Source organism: Ailuropoda melanoleuca, chromosome 12 (assembly GCF_002007445.2).
Source record: "Ailuropoda melanoleuca isolate Jingjing chromosome 12, ASM200744v2, whole genome shotgun sequence".
NCBI classification, from domain to species: domain Eukaryota; kingdom Metazoa; phylum Chordata; class Mammalia; order Carnivora; family Ursidae; genus Ailuropoda; species Ailuropoda melanoleuca.
Genome location: NC_048229.1, coordinates 2,587,214 through 2,607,180, shown reverse-complemented (window position 1 = coordinate 2,607,180; position 19,967 = coordinate 2,587,214). Strand labels below are relative to the sequence as shown.

The 19,967-nt window shown below is 51.0% G+C and overlaps 1 protein-coding gene across 10 annotated transcripts in view; it reads left to right on the top strand.

Annotated features, from left to right (window-relative positions):
- The window catches only part of GLT1D1 (glycosyltransferase 1 domain containing 1), a 95,142-nt gene that overhangs the window by 52,634 nt on the left and 22,541 nt on the right, over nt 1-19,967 (top strand). For all 10 annotated transcript variants that reach the window (XM_034638761.1, XM_034638762.1, XM_034638760.1 and 7 more), the window contains 3 exons: nt 1,873-1,968; nt 2,533-2,582; nt 19,717-19,760. In XM_034638761.1, the coding sequence (XP_034494652.1) occupies nt 1,873-1,968; nt 2,533-2,582; nt 19,717-19,760 (190 nt within the window). The remainder of the gene's footprint in view (nt 1-1,872; nt 1,969-2,532; nt 2,583-19,716; nt 19,761-19,967) is intronic.

The window sequence follows — 19,967 nt, the reverse complement described above, 5'->3', positions numbered from 1 at the left end:
CACAATGCCGGATTTCGAGCTGTACTACAAAGCTGTGATCACAAAGACAGCATGGTACTGGCACAAAAACTTCTTGTCCTCTTCTTACATAGTTGAGCAGACATTCCAGGTATGTCATGATGACGGTGGCTGTGATGTTGTGTCCTGCCCAGGGGGTCACATGGAGACACAGCACATCAGCTCCTCCCTTACTGGGAGTTGGTATATATATAAAAACTGTGCACACATGTGTGCAGGCTTGTGCGTGTGTGCACACACGCACCCTACGTACCCTGGACTGAGGCTTCCTCCCGTAGTGAAGAGGGAATGCCCTTGGTTTCTCCCTGTCCCTCTGTTATCTTTCCGTTGTCACTGATACTTTTCATGAAAGCACTTTTAATTTTTGTCCTCGTCGTTCGTTCCCTCTTTGGCTTTAGCTTCACTGATGGTTCTTGCCCAGTAGTGAGGGATTTTTCTGTGTCCCACACCTGACCTTCCTGTCCCTTCAAGGAATTCTTCAGTGTTATCATCCATTAAAGGGAATAGCTCGTCTCCTGGCCTCAAGTTCCTCTGATCTGGGATGCGGATTCTGCACATAACTTCTAGCTTCGACTTTTGGGCAAACAAACAGTAAGTTTTGTACTCCTAGGATTAGTTTCAGGGTACTCAGAATAGTGGGGAAATACTTTACAAACACCACACCTTGATGAAATTGTCAGCAGTTACTCTGGAGACCGTGGTGCCCTTTGAGGGCCCTTCTCAGGGGGACACCCCAGCCTTAGTGCGTGAGCAGACGCCGTCTGAGACGCGGACACACGTGGTCAGTACACAGCATGTGGCCGCATGGAGGTGGTATCACTGCGTCTCCTCGGTCGCTCTGATGACACTGCCGTGCAAGGCTCACAAAAGCACCGAGAAAGTGTGTGCAGTAAGGAATGGCTGCAATAAAATGTGTGAACGAAAACTTCTCACCTGCATGCTTTATGCCCAATTACATGCGCCTGGAAACGATGACGTCCTAGGTCAGCTTGTGTTAATTCCACGGATAATTGCCTGTTGCTGCACAACACACCACCCCATGTAAAGGGCCCTCAAGAGCCCCGTTTCCTGTGACCTGGGGGCCGGCAGCTCGGCCTGGGCTTGGGGGCGGCTCCTGCAGGCCTCACCTGCCTGCTGCTGGGCCCGCGCTCCCTTTGCGGTGGGCTGAGGCCTGCGGCTCCTGCGTGGCCCCTTCCAGCGGGGCGGCCGGGTTTCTCCTCGCAGAGCCCTGTCCTCAAGGAGGCAGCCGGCCTGGTGCGAGCGGTGGTACTCTGGGGGTGAGAGACGGCGACACGGGGCTTCCCACGGCCGAGACTCGGAAGTCCCTCGCGGTCCTTCCACCGGGCTCTGCTGGCCGACGCTCATCGCCAGGCCAGCCCAGAGCCGACCGGCCCAGAAGACCCTCCAGCTCTCGAGGAGAGGAGCCATTGTGCGACCTAAAGCCTTTATTTCGTGTACCCGTGGGCCCGTCCACATTCGACGTGTGCACCTCAGTAAACATGCACGGACTGGGGAACACGTTACTACATAAAACACCCTCTACGTGCGTGATGAAAATGCTCTTCCTAACCGGAATTGTATCCAAATATTTTCCAGGACCCGTGGCTCACATTTCCATAAGAGTTGCCCTACCTCATTGCACAGGGGGGTCCTGTTTACCGGGCTGAACTCAGCTTGGGTTTGCCCACCGGCAGGGGCAGTTTGTTCGTGCAGCGACTTGTGTGAAGGCTGGGGGTGGGGACAGGTGCGGAGTGGTGGGAGCCTGGCGGCTTCGGAGCTGTGTCTCGGGGTCTGTGCTCCCATGGTATCCAGCTCCTCCTCTCCGCTGAAAATACCTGAACTCTTCCGTTGCAGGGATTAACCAAAGTGCTGATAATTTACACATCTTCCTCCTGGTGTGTGGACTTAGACACGTAAAGGACCCTCTTTACTTGGTGGATGCGTTCTCAGGTACGTTTTGTTTACAGAAGTCTGTTTGGGGACTGGTCTCAGAGTGTCTGTCCGTAGGATTTTCAGGTTTCCCGTCTTCGTCTTTCCGCAAGAGTAGAACTGCTTCTAGGTGGTTACTCTGGAAACAACCAGAAAGATAAGAGCACTGGGTTGTGATCTCACTCGTTTCTACTTTCCCGTGCCCTCGGCTTCTGAGGAAATCACAAAAGTAGTGAATAATTGTACGAATAACATACCCGTATCTGGAAACGTTTTACACATGTCCGTTTGTAGGACACGTTTGGAGATTTGCTGCGTTGCTTGAATTACCCCCAAAGTCCATCTGGCTTGTGGAGTGATTACTCCTGGCTGTCCAACAGGGGAGATCTGGGTAACGCATAACGTTCTAGAAAAAGCCTTTTACTTAGAATAACACAGTGTTCAGTGTTTACACTGAAATACAGAGAATTTGAGAACAAAATGATATGAAATAATTTATATTATCACATAATTAATATTAAACTGAATTATGTTTCCATCTGTGGCATAGAACCACTAATTTTTTTTTCTCTTTTTCTTCCCAAGAATGGCATCGAGAGGAGCCTAATGTTTACATGGTGATCGTCGGTCCGGAAGTAAGTAGATATGCTGCCGTGGTTGCTCTCATCTCTGTCTTTGTCTTTATACTTTTTACGGATTTTCTAAAATTAGCTGACATTCCTCTTCTAACCAAATTATTTTTTTCCTGTTAAAGTAACTAAAGTCTGCCTTTTAAGAAATGAAAACCAAAGTTAAAGATGACGAGTTTTTGTAAACCTTTACAGCTGATTTATTGCTACAGAGGACAGGTTTTTACGGAAGCGCAGAGTCGCATCAGAAGGTGCCATGAAGCGAACGTTAGTCTAAGCCGGGGCATAAGGCACGCATTGTATGAGGTCCACGTTATCCCCAAAACCCCTTTAAACCGCACAGCAAACCAACACAGAGCTATTTCTTCAACCGAGCACCAGGTTAACTAGTTGACTTGCGTTTAGGAGCCAAGGGGTGTGGGAAATCACAGTCTATAAGCACGGGGAGATGCTTGTCCCTGACCGTGGCCGCTATCCGGGGAGCAGAGGCCAGCGGAAGGCCTTGGAGACCCTGCGTCTGGTTCCACGGGCCTCCAGGAGATTCTCTGGTCCCCTCAACAATGCAGGTCAAGCGTGTGCGGCTCTGTCCCACACACAGGGCTGAGTGCTCAGGATTCAGAGAATCGGGGTGGAGACATCTCTCGAGAATGAACCTTGGTTTACTCCAAGCAGTGTGGGAAATGAAGCAGGCTTTGTGTTTCTAGCAGGACGGGATGAGACATTGCAGAAGCAACTCCCGTCCTCCGTGGGGTGTCCGTGCCAGGGCGGCAGATGCCACCCCCTGGGGAAAGGCATCACTCACTTCCTTGGTCCTGTGTGCCAAACCGGGATAGCTGAGCTTGCGACGTCGCCGTGTCAGCTACTTTATTCATCAGGGGTGCCCCCGAGAACTTGAGCAAGTGGGTTCCCGCACGACTCGGAGTCTTAACCTGTTTTACATGTGCTCCTGTGGGTTTTCCAGCTCCCTGGGGACACACACAGCATGCAGTGGGGGGACACGCACTTGTCTCCATATTCTCAGACTTTGAGACACAATACGTTTACCTAGAAAAAGGCCACCTAACCTAATAAAAATATTAAGGACTCGAATCTGCCACATGGAAAAGGAATCACCCCATATTCCATCCATATGTCTGGTGCAACAGGCACATACATACATATGCCTGCACACGCATGTGCACACTACATGCACATGCCTGCGTGCTTGGCGCCAGCCTTTTGGTGCAACAAGAAAATCCCTGGTGCCTTCTGAATGCTAAGTCCCACAGCAGCAGAGCTGTTGATGACAATGATGGTTTAATTCTCTTCCCATCCTTCTGTCTGAAGAACGTTACTGAAAGAACAAGTTTGAGTTTGATGCTGAAATCCTTGCTAACCAAGAGGGCCTCAGGCTTAGAAAGAATTTAGTGATGTGGTTTCTCATTTCCACTGTTTCCATTTTCATGGCCATGTTCTATTTATGGCACGTGATGCTGGCTTTCCAACTACGAAAATTTTCTTTAAAAATAAATTGAATTGGCTTTAAAAAAGTATTAAATAAGCAGCCGTACAGATGGTATGCAGATATGACAAATTACGAAAATGCACACGAACAGCCAGAGTTTGGGAACCAGTTATAAAGTGTTCATGTTCGGGTGCGAGGAACCTTCAGACACAGCCTTGGTGGACAGTAGCGTTTGCCTGCGCCACGCTGACAATGACCCGCTCCCTGACTCTCTGATTGCGTTTCCGTGTAAGGAAACCTGCCGGAGGTGGCCGGCTTGGGAACACGCTGAAAGCACGGAACGTGGGACAGCAACCCCTTCCCCAGGGAATGGTGACCCCGGAGGCGCTGGAGCGTGCGCACCAGCCAGAGGGAAGGATGGCCGGCCCAGGTGGTGCGTCCCGGGATCCCCCTGCAAACCTCCCTTCAGCCCAGAGCCAGCAGGGAAGGGTCCCAGTGCCGCTGCTTCCTAAGGGCTTCTCGGGCCTTAGTGTTCCAGGAGAGACACTCCTGTGACTTTGTTGCTTCTACTGAACAATGAGGACTGTTTCTCGAGTCCCAGAGGAAGGATGTCTTTTCTACCACTTGCTATCAGACCCATCACTTTCCTCTAACCTGTGCTTGCCTACTTTTGAAGGAAAAGTGAATGCACAAAAATGTGTCTTTTTTCCCCTAATTTCAGTGAGGGGAAGCCTGTGCCTTGGGCTCGCGCTGGAGGACAGGCAGCAGAGGAGAGCAGAGACTGCGGCCAGGGGCAGGAAGGCTGAGGGGGCTACGGTTCGGCTGCAGCACCATCATGCACCCAGACATCCCGCTGTGGACATCCCCGCTAGGGTTCGCCTACGTCTGTCCCTCGCTGAGGGAGACGGCCTCTTCCACGCCGCAGCCCGGTTTGGGTAATGCAGCATCGCGCCCTTCTGTGGGCCTGAGTACAGAAGCGAAGGCTCTAAGTCTGGCTAGTTCATATATGGTCCCTTTGGGCGGCTGCCACAGAATCCCAGGGATGGGCCAGTGGGCCAGCAACAGACACTTCTGGTCCTGGAGGCTGGAAGTCTGAGATGGAGGTGCCGGCATGGTCGGGCTCCGGGGAGGCCTCTTCCTGGCTCAGGGACACTCCTTGCGGTCATTTATGAGAATTGATCCCATCATATGAGACTGACTCTATTCCCAAGGCCTCCACCTTTGTGACCCACTCACCTCCCAAAGACCTCACCTCCTGACACCATCATCTTTGGGCATTAGGATGTCAGGGTATGAATTTGGGGTGTGGGGGACACAACACTGAGGCCATAGCAATATCCCTGCCTCATAAAAGGTCTTTATCAAATCTAAGGGGTAAACAAAAAGCCGCCATCCGAACCTTGATGTCATCTCAGCAGACAGAATAATTTGAGCTTCTAAATAAGGTAGCATCGAATCCAGTGAGTCACAAGCTCCTTCAGACAAGTTGTTTTCTTCTTGATTCCGTGCGTGTGTCCCATGAAAGACAAAGACTGATGCATCTGGAGACACATCTCAGACTCTCCAGTAACTCGGACGGGCTAGTGTCTGAGGTTGGCTTGTTCGCTTCCTAACTGTAACCAGCGGCGTGCTGGCGAGTGTCCAACCGCCGGTGCTCGTGGGGAGCAGGGCAGGGGAGCCCTATTTTCTGAGAGCCCGACTGGCTATCCATGGCGTAGCAGCTCCCTCACGGGCCAGTTCCGAGTTACGGGGGGACGTCTCCGAAGAGCTGAGATGCGTGTGTGCGTGCGTGGCCGCCGGGGGCAGGCAGAACCAGCCCGGCACAGGGTCCATACGCGGTGCCTGCTACACGTGCACGCGAATGCACACGCACACACGCGCTCACTACTAGACAACGCTTCTCTCGCTCCATGCAGCTCTGCACGCGGGTCCTTGTGTGTGAAGTAAGCTCCATGCCCAGCATGGAGCCCAATGCGGCGCCTGAACTCACAACCCTGAGACCTGAGCTGAGATCAAGGTCAGCTGCTTAAATCTGGTCCTTTTTAAAAGACTGTCCTGTGCCATCCTTTGCTATGTGGCACGCTTCTATTCCATGTCATTTTAAAAAAGCTTGTTTTTACCCAAAAATCGATTTCATGATTTGCTTCCTAATCTGAAGTGTGAAAATCACTGGCTCGGCCACGCTGGATGGTGTGCGCGTGTGAGAGTCCCACTAAATGTGTGTCCAAGGCCATCATGCTGGCGGCTCCCGCCACGAAAGCCTCTCCCCAGATGCTGGCCTGGCTCTGCCAGGACCTGGGCGCGTATGCTCCCCCGACCGCCGCCGAACCCAGCCCACCTGCATCGTTACAAGATTTCCAGACATCTGTCAGCTTTTGTGATCAAGGATTCAATCTGACATCACATCTGAATACCGAATGAGGAGGGGGTTCAAACAGTTTTACACTTGAATTTGAATCCTTGCTACAACGTTATCGGTTAAGAATTTGGAAATAGATTTTGTCAAGTGGTCCAGAGGTCAAACCGTGGGAGGCACTGAAACGCACGCTTTACCACTGTGGTGTTTAAGAGATCGAACCCCCTGAATGTCACCATGATTTGTGGCATCTGATGGGAGTCCACTCCTCATTCCCTGTCCTCCTTTGTTAACTGCGAAGCTCAGTGGCTGAGTAAACTCGTTAGGTATGAATTACACACTTTCGGAGGTCACATGCTGACCTCTCAGTACAAAGCTGCACTGACTCTGTGAGCCGAGGCGTCCAGAACAGCGCGCGCCATCTCTTACTAGGGAATCACTGTGGTGCACACAGCTGTGGTCCTTCTGGTCCTTTCTCTGCACGGGGCCCTGTCATACGGGACACTCCAGCGAAGAAGAAACAGTGCCGCTCAGCCAGTACCCCTGGCTGCAGGCGTGACACCAACTCCAGCAAATGCAACTTACGGGAAGATGACAAGAGCCACCAAGAGACTAGATGGGAGGCTGGAGACGAGAAATTCCAGAGGCCAGGGAGTCTTAGTCAGGAATGTTCCGTTCAAGGTGCCCCCCCCCAGGGAAGAATGAGCTCCACCCACTTCTTAGTCTCTGGATCCTTCTGTTCAAGGTCCAAGATCCAGCTTGGGAGGCATCCCACCCTTTTGTAAGGAGAGGACCGGGCACCCGGTGCCACTCTGACCAGCCCTGTCTGTGGGAGGAGGTGAGGAAGAACAGAAGGAAGGGGGCTTTGGCAGAAGAGGTGGACACCGAAGGGTCAAAGGAGAAAGTAGGTGTTCGCAGTACGTGCAGATGCCCCATTTGTCCTGACCCTCAGGCGAAGGAAGGGAAGACGTTTGTTGGTCAGTTGATGGGAGTAATCAGCCACAACGTCTGGTCCCTGGCATTGCCTCAGTGCTTTCCTTCAGGGAAACGGGAAGAACGCCCCTTAGCGGGGAAAACTGTGCCACTGGCAGAACTTGCCGCCGCCTCCTGTGGAAGTATTGCTGTGAGACAGCGATGACGGGCGGAGTCTCAACAGGAGACCGGGCTACCGTTATTAATTCTGTCGTTCGTACAGAGATGGAGCAGGACGTACGTGGTTATAAATGTGCGGATGTACATGTGTGCGTGCATGTTTACATAGACGGAACTTGACTTCTTTATTCAGCCCTGCAGGAAATACTTAGTGTTATACTTACCCCGTGCTGTAGGCACGTGGACGCACCCCAGGGTCTAGAGCAGACCCGATGCCTGCCGTCACGGGGCACAGAGCCCAGTCAGCAGACAGACTGCGGCTGTTCCGCAAAGGAGAGCCCAGGGCTGCAGGGCGTTCACATGGGCTCCCGCCGCGTCCCGGCCCAGCCCAGGGGGCGTGTCGCCACTTGGCTCACCTGGTAGCATCTACCGACTCTCGCTTGCGTTCATAAAATCGTAGCGTGGATGTTCTTAGGATGCTTGAGAAATCACCGATGCTGCGTGTGTTTTATTTTTTAGATGCCATACACACGTTTGTTTTTGTGGCAATTCTCAGCAAGAACGTTTTAGAAAGCCGGATCTCCGTCCCATACAGAAACTACATAACCATTGCCACTCACTGTGCTGGCCATGAGTTAGCACCTTGAGACCAATGGCCTCATCCGTGTCCTGCAAAGGGTAGTTCCACGTGGCCGTGGTAGCACAGTGGTTGCAGGCACGGACTGTGGGATCAGCTGGGTGCCCCTCACCTCTCTGTGCCTCAGCTTCCCCATCTGCGAAGTAGGCATGACCCAGACGATGCCACCTGCCTCACCGTTTCTCGTAGGGACTGAGTATGGTGTGGTGCCGCAAACGCACCTGGCTCACAGGCAGAAGCCGACGACGTGTGGAAAAGAGCTGTCCCTGCAAATGTTTTCTTCCTGCATGGACGCGCCGGCAATCTGCTTTAACTGCAGGATGGTCTGAGTCTGGCTTTGGTTTTCTGTTAAAGTTTCTTTGATCTCTTAGTTCAACCATTTTAGCAAAGCGTGTGCTTTCTGCTTCTAGGAGGGTCCGGAGTGGGTGCATTTGCTGGTGCTCTTTGAGAAGGAGTGTGGTGTGAGCATTCAGTTTGAGCATGATGGTTTAATGACTTCCCACAATAACTTCTTATATCGAAGATGATTTTCCTTAAGCCTGGGAGTTGAAACAATAGCTTTTGCTCAGAAATAAATCAGCTTAGAGGGAGGAAATGAGAATTTTCTTTGCTGCTTGCCATGCTTTGCTTTTTAAAATTTCATAACATGTGCTTTCATTACATAAAAAATCTACCCTTCTTTTTTTCTTTATCTTGTATTTTGTTCCAGTTGGCTTCACTGGGAGATGTGAAAATGAACTGATGTGGAAGGCAAATCCGGAAAAGTTTAATGCAGTTCATATTTCCAACTTGGAAGTTGTTATACCTTCAGCTGAATTTTAGTTAATATGCTAGGTATTTCAGCAGACTTTCAAAATTTTCCTTGAGGAATTACTTTTCTCTAAATTGTTGATAGTGAGAGAAGCATGCTAATAAAATTTAAAAGGAGGGTCTCTAACTAAAAATGATCATAAGTAAGATATGAATTTGAGAATATGTAAAGCCAAAAGAAGGCTTTCATTAGCCTGTTCGCTTTTTTCGTGATAAGATGTTGGGGTTATAATGTAATTCAATTGTTTAAGATCATTTCAACAGAAAGACTCAGGAACGAGAAACGGAAGGGAAGGGCCAGCTGGAAACCTTGCATTTAGCAAATATTATCAAGTGGAGAGCTGTGTGCATGACACGGGGCCTGGCCCTGGAGGGAAAGGGACACGCATACGGGGGGAGGGGGGTAGCTAGGCGGACAAGCAGGAGACCAGGCAGGCCTGAGTTTGGAAGCAGCTGGAAGGAAAGTGGGGGAGGAAACGTTGCTTCTGGTTTAGATGATTGGGGAAAGTCGCCCAGGGAGGTGGCATCTGCCTGTGCCCTGGGTTGAATAGGTGTTAGGGATGGAGGGGGGCATTCCTGGTGGCGAGAATGGCAACAACCAGAGAGGAGGGAACTAGAAAGCTGCAGATGGGATATCATGGGGAAATAAACAGATAAGCTGGTAGTTATTCCGTAATCCGCGTTGGCTTTTTATGAACTAGTTGATAAAATCCCTGAGTAGACAGCAGAGAGGCAGTGGAGTGTGGTTTTAAGAACTCAGTCTCCTGGCCCAGCACTTTCTAGCTATGTGATCCTGGTTAAACTACACTAGCTCTCTGAGCTTCACTGTTCTCTTGTGTCAAGTGGGGTAATCATAACAGGATCGTGGGCAAGAAGTAAGTTAATGCATATAGAGAACTTCGCGTAGGTTAGGCCCAGAGTACATGGCAAATAAATACTGGCTCTTAACGGCAGTAAACAACAAATCATCCGTAAGTATGAGTTTTTCCTTTAAAGACGTTTCAAGGAATAGAAATGTGTTGCAGCCTCCACGGGTCCATCTCTAACCCCGGCACTGCTTCTAGCTGGCCCAGCTCCACCGAAGAAGGGGGCAGGTAAGGAGGCCTCAGCAGGGTTCACGCAGATCCCACTGCCTGTCTTGACCTGGAACAAAGCACCACGGAACCAGGACTACAAAAGCCACCTGCGAGCTGAGCGCCCTCTGCTGGCGGCCGAAGAAACCTCGTCCTTCCAGGCCTGCGCGGGGGCATTCTGGAAACTGCCCTCATCAGAAGTAATGCTCCGACTTAGCTTCTGACATCCGCTGCAGAAATTGCCCGGGACTTCCAAACAAATCTGAGCTTCCAGGGCTCAGCTGTCAGTGATTTTTTTCTTTGCAAGAGGCAAGTGAGGCCTATGTGGCTGTCCGTCTGGAAGACACCAGCCTGTGTGCTATCTGCGTCCAGTGTGTAATGTTGCCAAGAGACACACAGCTAGCACGCCGCGCACAGGGAGAACGTGCTCAATAATCCTCTGTGACGGGAAACAGTTCATTCTCAAAAATAAAAAGCAGGACACCTGGGTGGCTCGGTCGGTGACGCGTCTGCCTTCGGCTCTGGTCATGATCTCAGGGTCCTGGGATCGAGTCCCGCCTCGGGCTCCCTGCTTGGAGGGGAGTTTGCTTCTCCCTTTGCCTGCTGCTCCCCCTGCTTGTGCTTGGTCTCTCTCTCTCCCCTCTCAATTGAATAAATAAAATCTTAAAAAAAAAAACAGAAAACCCCCACAAAAGGTTCTCTTGTTGTTACTGGTAGTCCTGAACGCTAGAGTTCCCCCCCCCGCCAGGGTCAGAAGGTAGCGAGTATGTGATTGTGAAAGGAAACACAGGGTCAGAAATCAGGTCTTGGCAGTGTTTCCACTTTGATTTGTGTGAAATTTTTAATATAAACGTGGAGACTTAAAGCATATGTGTAGGTCGAAATGCTTCAGCAAGAAACCTCAGCAACTGAATTTTATAACAACTAGACACAAACCTGTTAAGTGTTTCTGGATCATGTGAGCATCTGGATTTTCCTAGAGGAAGCAGATCATTTACGGACGGCAACTGCGTGGTGTTGGCCACATCTGCACCAGACGCGGGGTCCGCCCACTCGGCCTTTTCTCCCTGAGTCGTCCTCTGTGCGAGCGCATCTGTCCCCTGTGCTGTTCCTGTGACTTTGCTCTTAAAATAACTCAAAATGTCGTTTCAGGGGATAGTTCCAGTGTTCCCTGTGCACCCAGATTGGTTGTGTTAGCTTCCTGGGACACCTGTCAGTCAATGCCAGTGGTGTGAAGGATTTGGGGTCCAACACGCACAACCAACACACTCGCGGCGTTCCCTTGCCCAAAGAAAGTGAAATGAAGGTTCTGGGAGGCACAACATTCTCTCAGTTGGCATGATAAAGTATGGGGTATTGTCATATTCATTAAACCGCCTTGTTCTGTAATTCCTAATACCTACCAGTAAACCGTGAATGAGACTAGAAACTGAATCCGCGTTCGCCACTCGCTCATCGGGAGGACAGGACGAGCCGGCAGGCGCTGTGTTAGTAAAATGTGTTTNTTGCAGGCACGGACTGTGGGATCAGCTGGGTGCCCCTCACCTCTCTGTGCCTCAGCTTCCCCATCTGCGAAGCAGGCATGACCCAGACGATGCCACCTGCCTCACCGTTTCTCGTAGGGACTGAGTATGGTGTGGTGCCGCAAACGCACCTGGCTCACAGGCAGAAGCCGACGACGTGTGGAAAAGAGCTGTCCCTGCAAATGTTTTCTTCCTGCATGGACGCGCCGGCAATCTGCTTTAACTGCAGGATGGTCTGAGTCTGGCTTTGGTTTTCTGTTAAAGTTTCTTTGATCTCTTAGTTCAACCATTTTAGCAAAGCGTGTGCTTTCTGCTTCTAGGAGGGTCTGGAGTGGGTGCATTTGCTGGTGCTCTTTGAGAAGGAGTGTGGTGTGAGCATTCAGTTTGAGCATGATGGTTTAATGACTTCCCACAATAACTTCTTATATCGAAGATGATTTTCCTTAAGCCTGGGAGTTGAAACAATAGCTTTTGCTCAGAAATAAATCAGCTTAGAGGGAGGAAATGAGAATTTTCTTTGCTGCTTGCCATGCTTTGCTTTTTAAAATTTCATAACATGTGCTTTCATTACATAAAAAATCTACCCTTCTTTTTTTCTTTATCTTGTATTTTGTTCCAGTTGGCTTCACTGGGAGATGTGAAAATGAACTGATGTGGAAGGCAAATCCGGAAAAGTTTAATGCAGTTCATATTTCCAACTTGGAAGTTGTTATACCTTCAGCTGAATTTTAGTTAATATGCTAGGTATTTCAGCAGACTTTCAAAATTTTCCTTGAGGAATTACTTTTCTCTAAATTGTTGATAGTGAGAGAAGCATGCTAATAAAATTTAAAAGGAGGGTCTCTAACTAAAAATGATCATAAGTAAGATATGAATTTGAGAATATGTAAAGCCAAAAGAAGGCTTTCATTAGCCTGTTCGCTTTTTTCGTGATAAGATGTTGGGGTTATAATGTAATTCAATTGTTTAAGATCATTTCAACAGAAAGACTCAGGAACGAGAAACGGAAGGGAAGGGCCAGCTGGAAACCTTGCATTTAGCAAATATTATCAAGTGGAGAGCTGTGTGCATGACACGGGGCCTGGCCCTGGAGGGAAAGGGACACGCATACGGGGGGAGGGGGGTAGCTAGGCGGACAAGCAGGAGACCAGGCAGGCCTGAGTTTGGAAGCAGCTGGAAGGAAAGTGGGGGAGGAAACGTTGCTTCTGGTTTAGATGATTGGGGAAAGTCGCCCAGGGAGGTGGCATCTGCCTGTGCCCTGGGTTGAATAGGTGTTAGGGATGGAGGGGGGCATTCCTGGTGGCGAGAATGGCAACAACCAGAGAGGAGGGAACTAGAAAGCTGCAGATGGGATATCATGGGGAAATAAACAGATAAGCTGGTAGTTATTCCGTAATCCGCGTTGGCTTTTTATGAACTAGTTGATAAAATCCCTGAGTAGACAGCAGAGAGGCAGTGGAGTGTGGTTTTAAGAACTCAGTCTCCTGGCCCAGCACTTTCTAGCTATGTGATCCTGGTTAAACTACACTAGCTCTCTGAGCTTCACTGTTCTCTTGTGTCAAGTGGGGTAATCATAACAGGATCGTGGGCAAGAAGTAAGTTAATGCATATAGAGAACTTCGCGTAGGTTAGGCCCAGAGTACATGGCAAATAAATACTGGCTCTTAACGGCAGTAAACAACAAATCATCCGTAAGTATGAGTTTTTCCTTTAAAGACGTTTCAAGGAATAGAAATGTGTTGCAGCCTCCACGGGTCCATCTCTAACCCCGGCACTGCTTCTAGCTGGCCCAGCTCCACCGAAGAAGGGGGCAGGTAAGGAGGCCTCAGCAGGGTTCACGCAGATCCCACTGCCTGTCTTGACCTGGAACAAAGCACCACGGAACCAGGACTACAAAAGCCACCTGCGAGCTGAGCGCCCTCTGCTGGCGGCCGAAGAAACCTCGTCCTTCCAGGCCTGCGCGGGGGCATTCTGGAAACTGCCCTCATCAGAAGTAATGCTCCGACTTAGCTTCTGACATCCGCTGCAGAAATTGCCCGGGACTTCCAAACAAATCTGAGCTTCCAGGGCTCAGCTGTCAGTGATTTTTTTCTTTGCAAGAGGCAAGTGAGGCCTATGTGGCTGTCCGTCTGGAAGACACCAGCCTGTGTGCTATCTGCGTCCAGTGTGTAATGTTGCCAAGAGACACACAGCTAGCACGCCGCGCACAGGGAGAACGTGCTCAATAATCCTCTGTGACGGGAAACAGTTCATTCTCAAAAATAAAAAGCAGGACACCTGGGTGGCTCGGTCGGTGACGCGTCTGCCTTCGGCTCTGGTCATGATCTCAGGGTCCTGGGATCGAGTCCCGCCTCGGGCTCCCTGCTTGGGGGGGAGTTTGCTTCTCCCTTTGCCTGCTGCTCCCCCTGCTTGTGCTTGGTCTCTCTCTCTCCCCTCTCAATTGAATAAATAAAATCTTAAAAAAAAAAAACAGAAAACCCCCACAAAAGGTTCTCTTGTTGTTACTGGTAGTCCTGAACGCTAGAGTTCCCCCCCCCGCCAGGGTCAGAAGGTAGCGAGTATGTGATTGTGAAAGGAAACACAGGGTCAGAAATCAGGTCTTGGCAGTGTTTCCACTTTGATTTGTGTGAAATTTTTAATATAAACGTGGAGACTTAAAGCATATGTGTAGGTCGAAATGCTTCAGCAAGAAACCTCAGCAACTGAATTTTATAACAACTAGACACAAACCTGTTAAGTGTTTCTGGATCATGTGAGCATCTGGATTTTCCTAGAGGAAGCAGATCATTTACGGACGGCAACTGCGTGGTGTTGGCCACATCTGCACCAGACGCGGGGTCCGCCCACTCGGCCTTTTCTCCCTGAGTCGTCCTCTGTGCGAGCGCATCTGTCCCCTGTGCTGTTCCTGTGACTTTGCTCTTAAAATAACTCAAAATGTCGTTTCAGGGGATAGTTCCAGTGTTCCCTGTGCACCCAGATTGGTTGTGTTAGCTTCCTGGGACACCTGTCAGTCAATGCCAGTGGTGTGAAGGATTTGGGGTCCAACACGCACAACCAACACACTCGCGGCGTTCCCTTGCCCAAAGAAAGTGAAATGAAGGTTCTGGGAGGCACAACATTCTCTCAGTTGGCATGATAAAGTATGGGGTATTGTCATATTCATTAAACCGCCTTGTTCTGTAATTCCTAATACCTACCAGTAAACCGTGAATGAGACTAGAAACTGAATCCGCGTTCGCCACTCGCTCATCGGGAGGACAGTAAAATGTGTTTATGCTCTCCTCCGTCTGCATCTTTGAGGAAGAGCTCCGAGTCTGGTGTCACATGGGCATAAATTTAAGAACAACTGTTATTTTAAAAGCCGTATTCATCGNTATGCTCTCCTCCGTCTGCATCTTTGAGGAAGAGCTCCGAGTCTGGTGTCACATGGGCATAAATTTAAGAACTGTTATTTTAAAAGCCGTATTCATCGTTCATCATTGACGGCACCGGGGCAGGGACGGCCAAGGGCAAAGCCGCGGTCTGCGGTTGAGTTTGCACTCGTGCAAGTCCCGTGTGAACATACGCTGTGGCTCGGGCTGTAGGAGCCCTGTGACAGTGGGACAGTGTCCCCTCACATCCTCCGGGTGCCTCCGACAGTAAGCCCACCCAGGAAGAGGCCAGGCACACAGGCCGTACTCCGGTCTGGTTTCCGAGGGTCGCGAACGTGGGCATCCCCGTGCGAACACTGCGATGGCCGCCAGGCGCTGGGGTGTCTTGTTCTCCCCGCTCCGTCCCGGGCGTGGAGATGTGTGGCAGTGTCTCTGGGACTGTGTATGTGAGGTGACGCCTACAGACCTTTTTGTTCCAGTGCTGAGACCTGAGCTCTTACGCGCATTCTTTCCAGAAGGACATTGAACTTTTCCTTCTGCTGCACCAAAGCAGTCGCCACGTCTCAGGCGGTCACGAGCACTGCACCGTTGGGACTCATCCGACCCTCCCCACCATCCCGAGGCCCTGTGACGACTCTCACTTTGCAACCAAGGAAGCTAAGGCCCAGAGAGGTGCCCTGATGCAGGCACGGCCTGCATCCAAGGAAGCTAAGGCCCAGAGAGGTGCCCTGATGCAGGCACGGCCGGGAGCTCGCGGCTGGGGGGCGGACCGTGCCGCCTCTCCTGACCTTACACAACTACGAATGGGTCTGCTTAAAACCCTGAGGCCGCTCTGCAAGGAGTAAAACGCAGGGCCTTCAATCTGCACCAATTCAACCTGTCCATCAGCAGGGGTGCAAAGACACAAAACAGGCCTGGTCCCAAAGCACACAGTGCCCCCGGATGCGAAACAGAAGGAAAGCCCAGGCTCGAGGACATGAGGTTGTGACTAACTAAAGTTCTACTTGGCTTTTTTTTTTTTTGATATAGTTTTTTGATATAGTTTTTTGATATAGTTTTTATGCCATCAGAAGCACCACATTAAAGTATAATCCAGTGGTTTTTAGTATATTCACGTAGTTTGCAGACATCACCCCAGTTCGGGTACATTTTCATCACCCCAAAGGAAACCCCAGACTTGTTAGCAGCCGCTCCCCACTGTCTGCACCGCCCAGGCCCTGGCAACCACTTATCTACATTCTTTCTCTCCGGATTTGCTCATTCTGGGTGTTGCATGGAAATGGAGTCNAAACAACAAATCATCCGTAAGTATGAGTTTTTCCTTTAAAGACGTTTCAAGGAATAGAAATGTGTTGCAGCCTCCACGGGTCCATCTCTAACCCCGGCACTGCTTCTAGCTGGCCCAGCTCCACCGAAGAAGGGGGCAGGTAAGGAGGCCTCAGCAGGGTTCACGCAGATCCCACTGCCTGTCTTGACCTGGAACAAAGCACCACGGAACCAGGACTACAAAAGCCACCTGCGAGCTGAGCGCCCTCTGCTGGCGGCCGAAGAAACCTCGTCCTTCCAGGCCTGCGCGGGGGCATTCTGGAAACTGCCCTCATCAGAAGTAATGCTCCGACTTAGCTTCTGACATCCGCTGCAGAAATTGCCCGGGACTTCCAAACAAATCTGAGCTTCCAGGGCTCAGCTGTCAGTGATTTTTTTCTTTGCAAGAGGCAAGTGAGGCCTATGTGGCTGTCCGTCTGGAAGACACCAGCCTGTGTGCTATCTGCGTCCAGTGTGTAATGTTGCCAAGAGACACACAGCTAGCACGCCGCGCACAGGGAGAACGTGCTCAATAATCCTCTGTGACGGGAAACAGTTCATTCTCAAAAATAAAAAGCAGGACACCTGGGTGGCTCGGTCGGTGACGCGTCTGCCTTCGGCTCTGGTCATGATCTCAGGGTCCTGGGATCGAGTCCCGCCTCGGGCTCCCTGCTTGGGGGGGAGTTTGCTTCTCCCTTTGCCTGCTGCTCCCCCTGCTTGTGCTTGGTCTCTCTCTCTCCCCTCTCAATTGAATAAATAAAATCTTAAAAAAAAAAAACAGAAAACCCCCACAAAAGGTTCTCTTGTTGTTACTGGTAGTCCTGAACGCTAGAGTTCCCCCCCCCGCCAGGGTCAGAAGGTAGCGAGTATGTGATTGTGAAAGGAAACACAGGGTCAGAAATCAGGTCTTGGCAGTGTTTCCACTTTGATTTGTGTGAAATTTTTAATATAAACGTGGAGACTTAAAGCATATGTGTAGGTCGAAATGCTTCAGCAAGAAACCTCAGCAACTGAATTTTATAACAACTAGACACAAACCTGTTAAGTGTTTCTGGATCATGTGAGCATCTGGATTTTCCTAGAGGAAGCAGATCATTTACGGACGGCAACTGCGTGGTGTTGGCCACATCTGCACCAGACGCGGGGTCCGCCCACTCGGCCTTTTCTCCCTGAGTCGTCCTCTGTGCGAGCGCATCTGTCCCCTGTGCTGTTCCTGTGACTTTGCTCTTAAAATAACTCAAAATGTCGTTTCAGGGGATAGTTCCAGTGTTCCCTGTGCACCCAGATTGGTTGTGTTAGCTTCCTGGGACACCTGTCAGTCAATGCCAGTGGTGTGAAGGATTTGGGGTCCAACACGCACAACCAACACACTCGCGGCGTTCCCTTGCCCAAAGAAAGTGAAATGAAGGTTCTGGGAGGCACAACATTCTCTCAGTTGGCATGATAAAGTATGGGGTATTGTCATATTCATTAAACCGCCTTGTTCTGTAATTCCTAATACCTACCAGTAAACCGTGAATGAGACTAGAAACTGAATCCGCGTTCGCCACTCGCTCATCGGGAGGACAGTAAAATGTGTTTATGCTCTCCTCCGTCTGCATCTTTGAGGAAGAGCTCCGAGTCTGGTGTCACATGGGCATAAATTTAAGAACTGTTATTTTAAAAGCCGTATTCATCGTTCATCATTGACGGCACCGGGGCAGGGACGGCCAAGGGCAAAGCCGCGGTCTGCGGTTGAGTTTGCACTCGTGCAAGTCCCGTGTGAACATACGCTGTGGCTCGGGCTGTAGGAGCCCTGTGACAGTGGGACAGTGTCCCCTCACATCCTCCGGGTGCCTCCGACAGTAAGCCCACCCAGGAAGAGGCCAGGCACACAGGCCGTACTCCGGTCTGGTTTCCGAGGGTCGCGAACGTGGGCATCCCCGTGCGAACACTGCGATGGCCGCCAGGCGCTGGGGTGTCTTGTTCTCCCCGCTCGGTCCCGGGCGTGGAGATGTGTGGCAGTGTCTCTGGGACTGTGTATGTGAGGTGACGCCTACAGACCTTTTTGTTCCAGTGCTGAGACCTGAGCTCTTACGCGCATTCTTTCCAGAAGGACATTGAACTTTTCCTTCTGCTGCACCAAAGCAGTCGCCACGTCTCAGGCGGTCACGAGCGCTGCACCGTTGGGACTCCCGACCCTCCCCACCATCCCGAGGCCCTGTGACGACTCTCACTTTGCAACCAAGGAAGCTAAGGCCCAGAGAGGTGCCCTGATGCAGGCACGGCCTGCATCCAAGGAAGCTAAGGCCCAGAGAGGTGCCCTGATGCAGGCACGGCCGGGAGCTCGCGGCTGGGGGGCGGACCGTGCCGCCTCTCCTGACCTTACACAACTACGAATGGGTCTGCTTAAAACCCTGAGGCCGCTCTGCAAGGAGTAAAACGCAGGGCCTTCAATCTGCACCAATTCAACCTGTCCATCAGCAGGGGTGCAAAGACACAAAACAGGCCTGGTCCCAAAGCACACAGTGCCCCCGGATGCGAAACAGAAGGAAAGCCCAGGCTCGAGGACATGAGGTTGTGACTAACTAAAGTTCTACTTGGCTTTTTTTTTTTTTGATATAGTTTTTTGATATAGTTTTTTGATATAGTTTTTATGCCATCAGAAGCACCACATTAAAGTATAATCCAGTGGTTTTTAGTATATTCACGTAGTTTGCAGACATCACCCCAGTTCGGGTACATTTTCATCACCCCAAAGGAAACCCCAGACTTGTTAGCAGCCGCTCCCCACTGTCTGCACCGCCCAGGCCCTGGCAACCACTTATCTACATTCTTTCTCTCCGGATTTGCTCATTCTGGGTGTTGCATGGAAATGGAGTCCCTAGTGCGTGGCCGTTGGTGCCCGGCCGCCTGCACGACCGTCCTGTTCTCTGCAGTCATCCGTGTGGGGGTGTTAGTGCTACATCCCTTCTCGTGACTGAGTCATATTCCGTCGTGTGGATGGACCCGTCTGTCCACACAGCAGCTTGATGGACGTGCCCTTGGCTTTAACATTGTGTTTCTGGGAAGGTTCCCTGTCAAAAATAGAATGTTAATTTTGTCGGGGCCTTTGTCTTAGATCGGCTAAGGATTCCAAGTCATCCTGCCTCAAAGGTTTTATGACAAAATCCGCCACTGCAGGGAATCAGCTGACCCTTCCTTCCACGGGAGTGCCGTGTGGCCGGCGACTGCCCCGTGGCTGGGCCTGCCTTCTGCTTCCAGACCTTGAGCTGGGGGAGGGGTGGCCCACCGTCCACGGGGCTGCAGCAGGCTCTCCTCTGACACGTGCAACAGCGGACAGGAGGACGTGTGCATCTCTCCGAGCTCCCTCCCCAGGGCCCCTCTCTCCCTGTGTGTCATTACGTAGGAGCAGAATCAGGGTATTAGTGCCTATTGGGCTTGACTTTTTCCTTCCTGAGTTGTTGAGTCTGGCTCTGTGGCCATGATACACCGTTCTTGAGACTTAGGCTCATGTCAGGCTTTTCCTAAAATCTTTGTCTCTTTTCAGGTTGACCCAGTGTTTACAAGGGAAGTAAAAGCCAAAGTAAAGAGGTAAGTGGAAGAAGCGAACAAGCATTTTGCAGGAGAGGAAGCCCACTGGCCAATCCATCAGCCCCACTCCCGTGCTTGTGCAGCACTCACCGAGCCCAGGCTCTGTTGTGGGCACTTTCCAGTGCGGCCCTGTGACCCTGTCAGGAGATCCGGGCGCTCTTACTCCCCCCACTGACAGGAAGGGTGTGCCGGTAGCAGTCCCCTGGG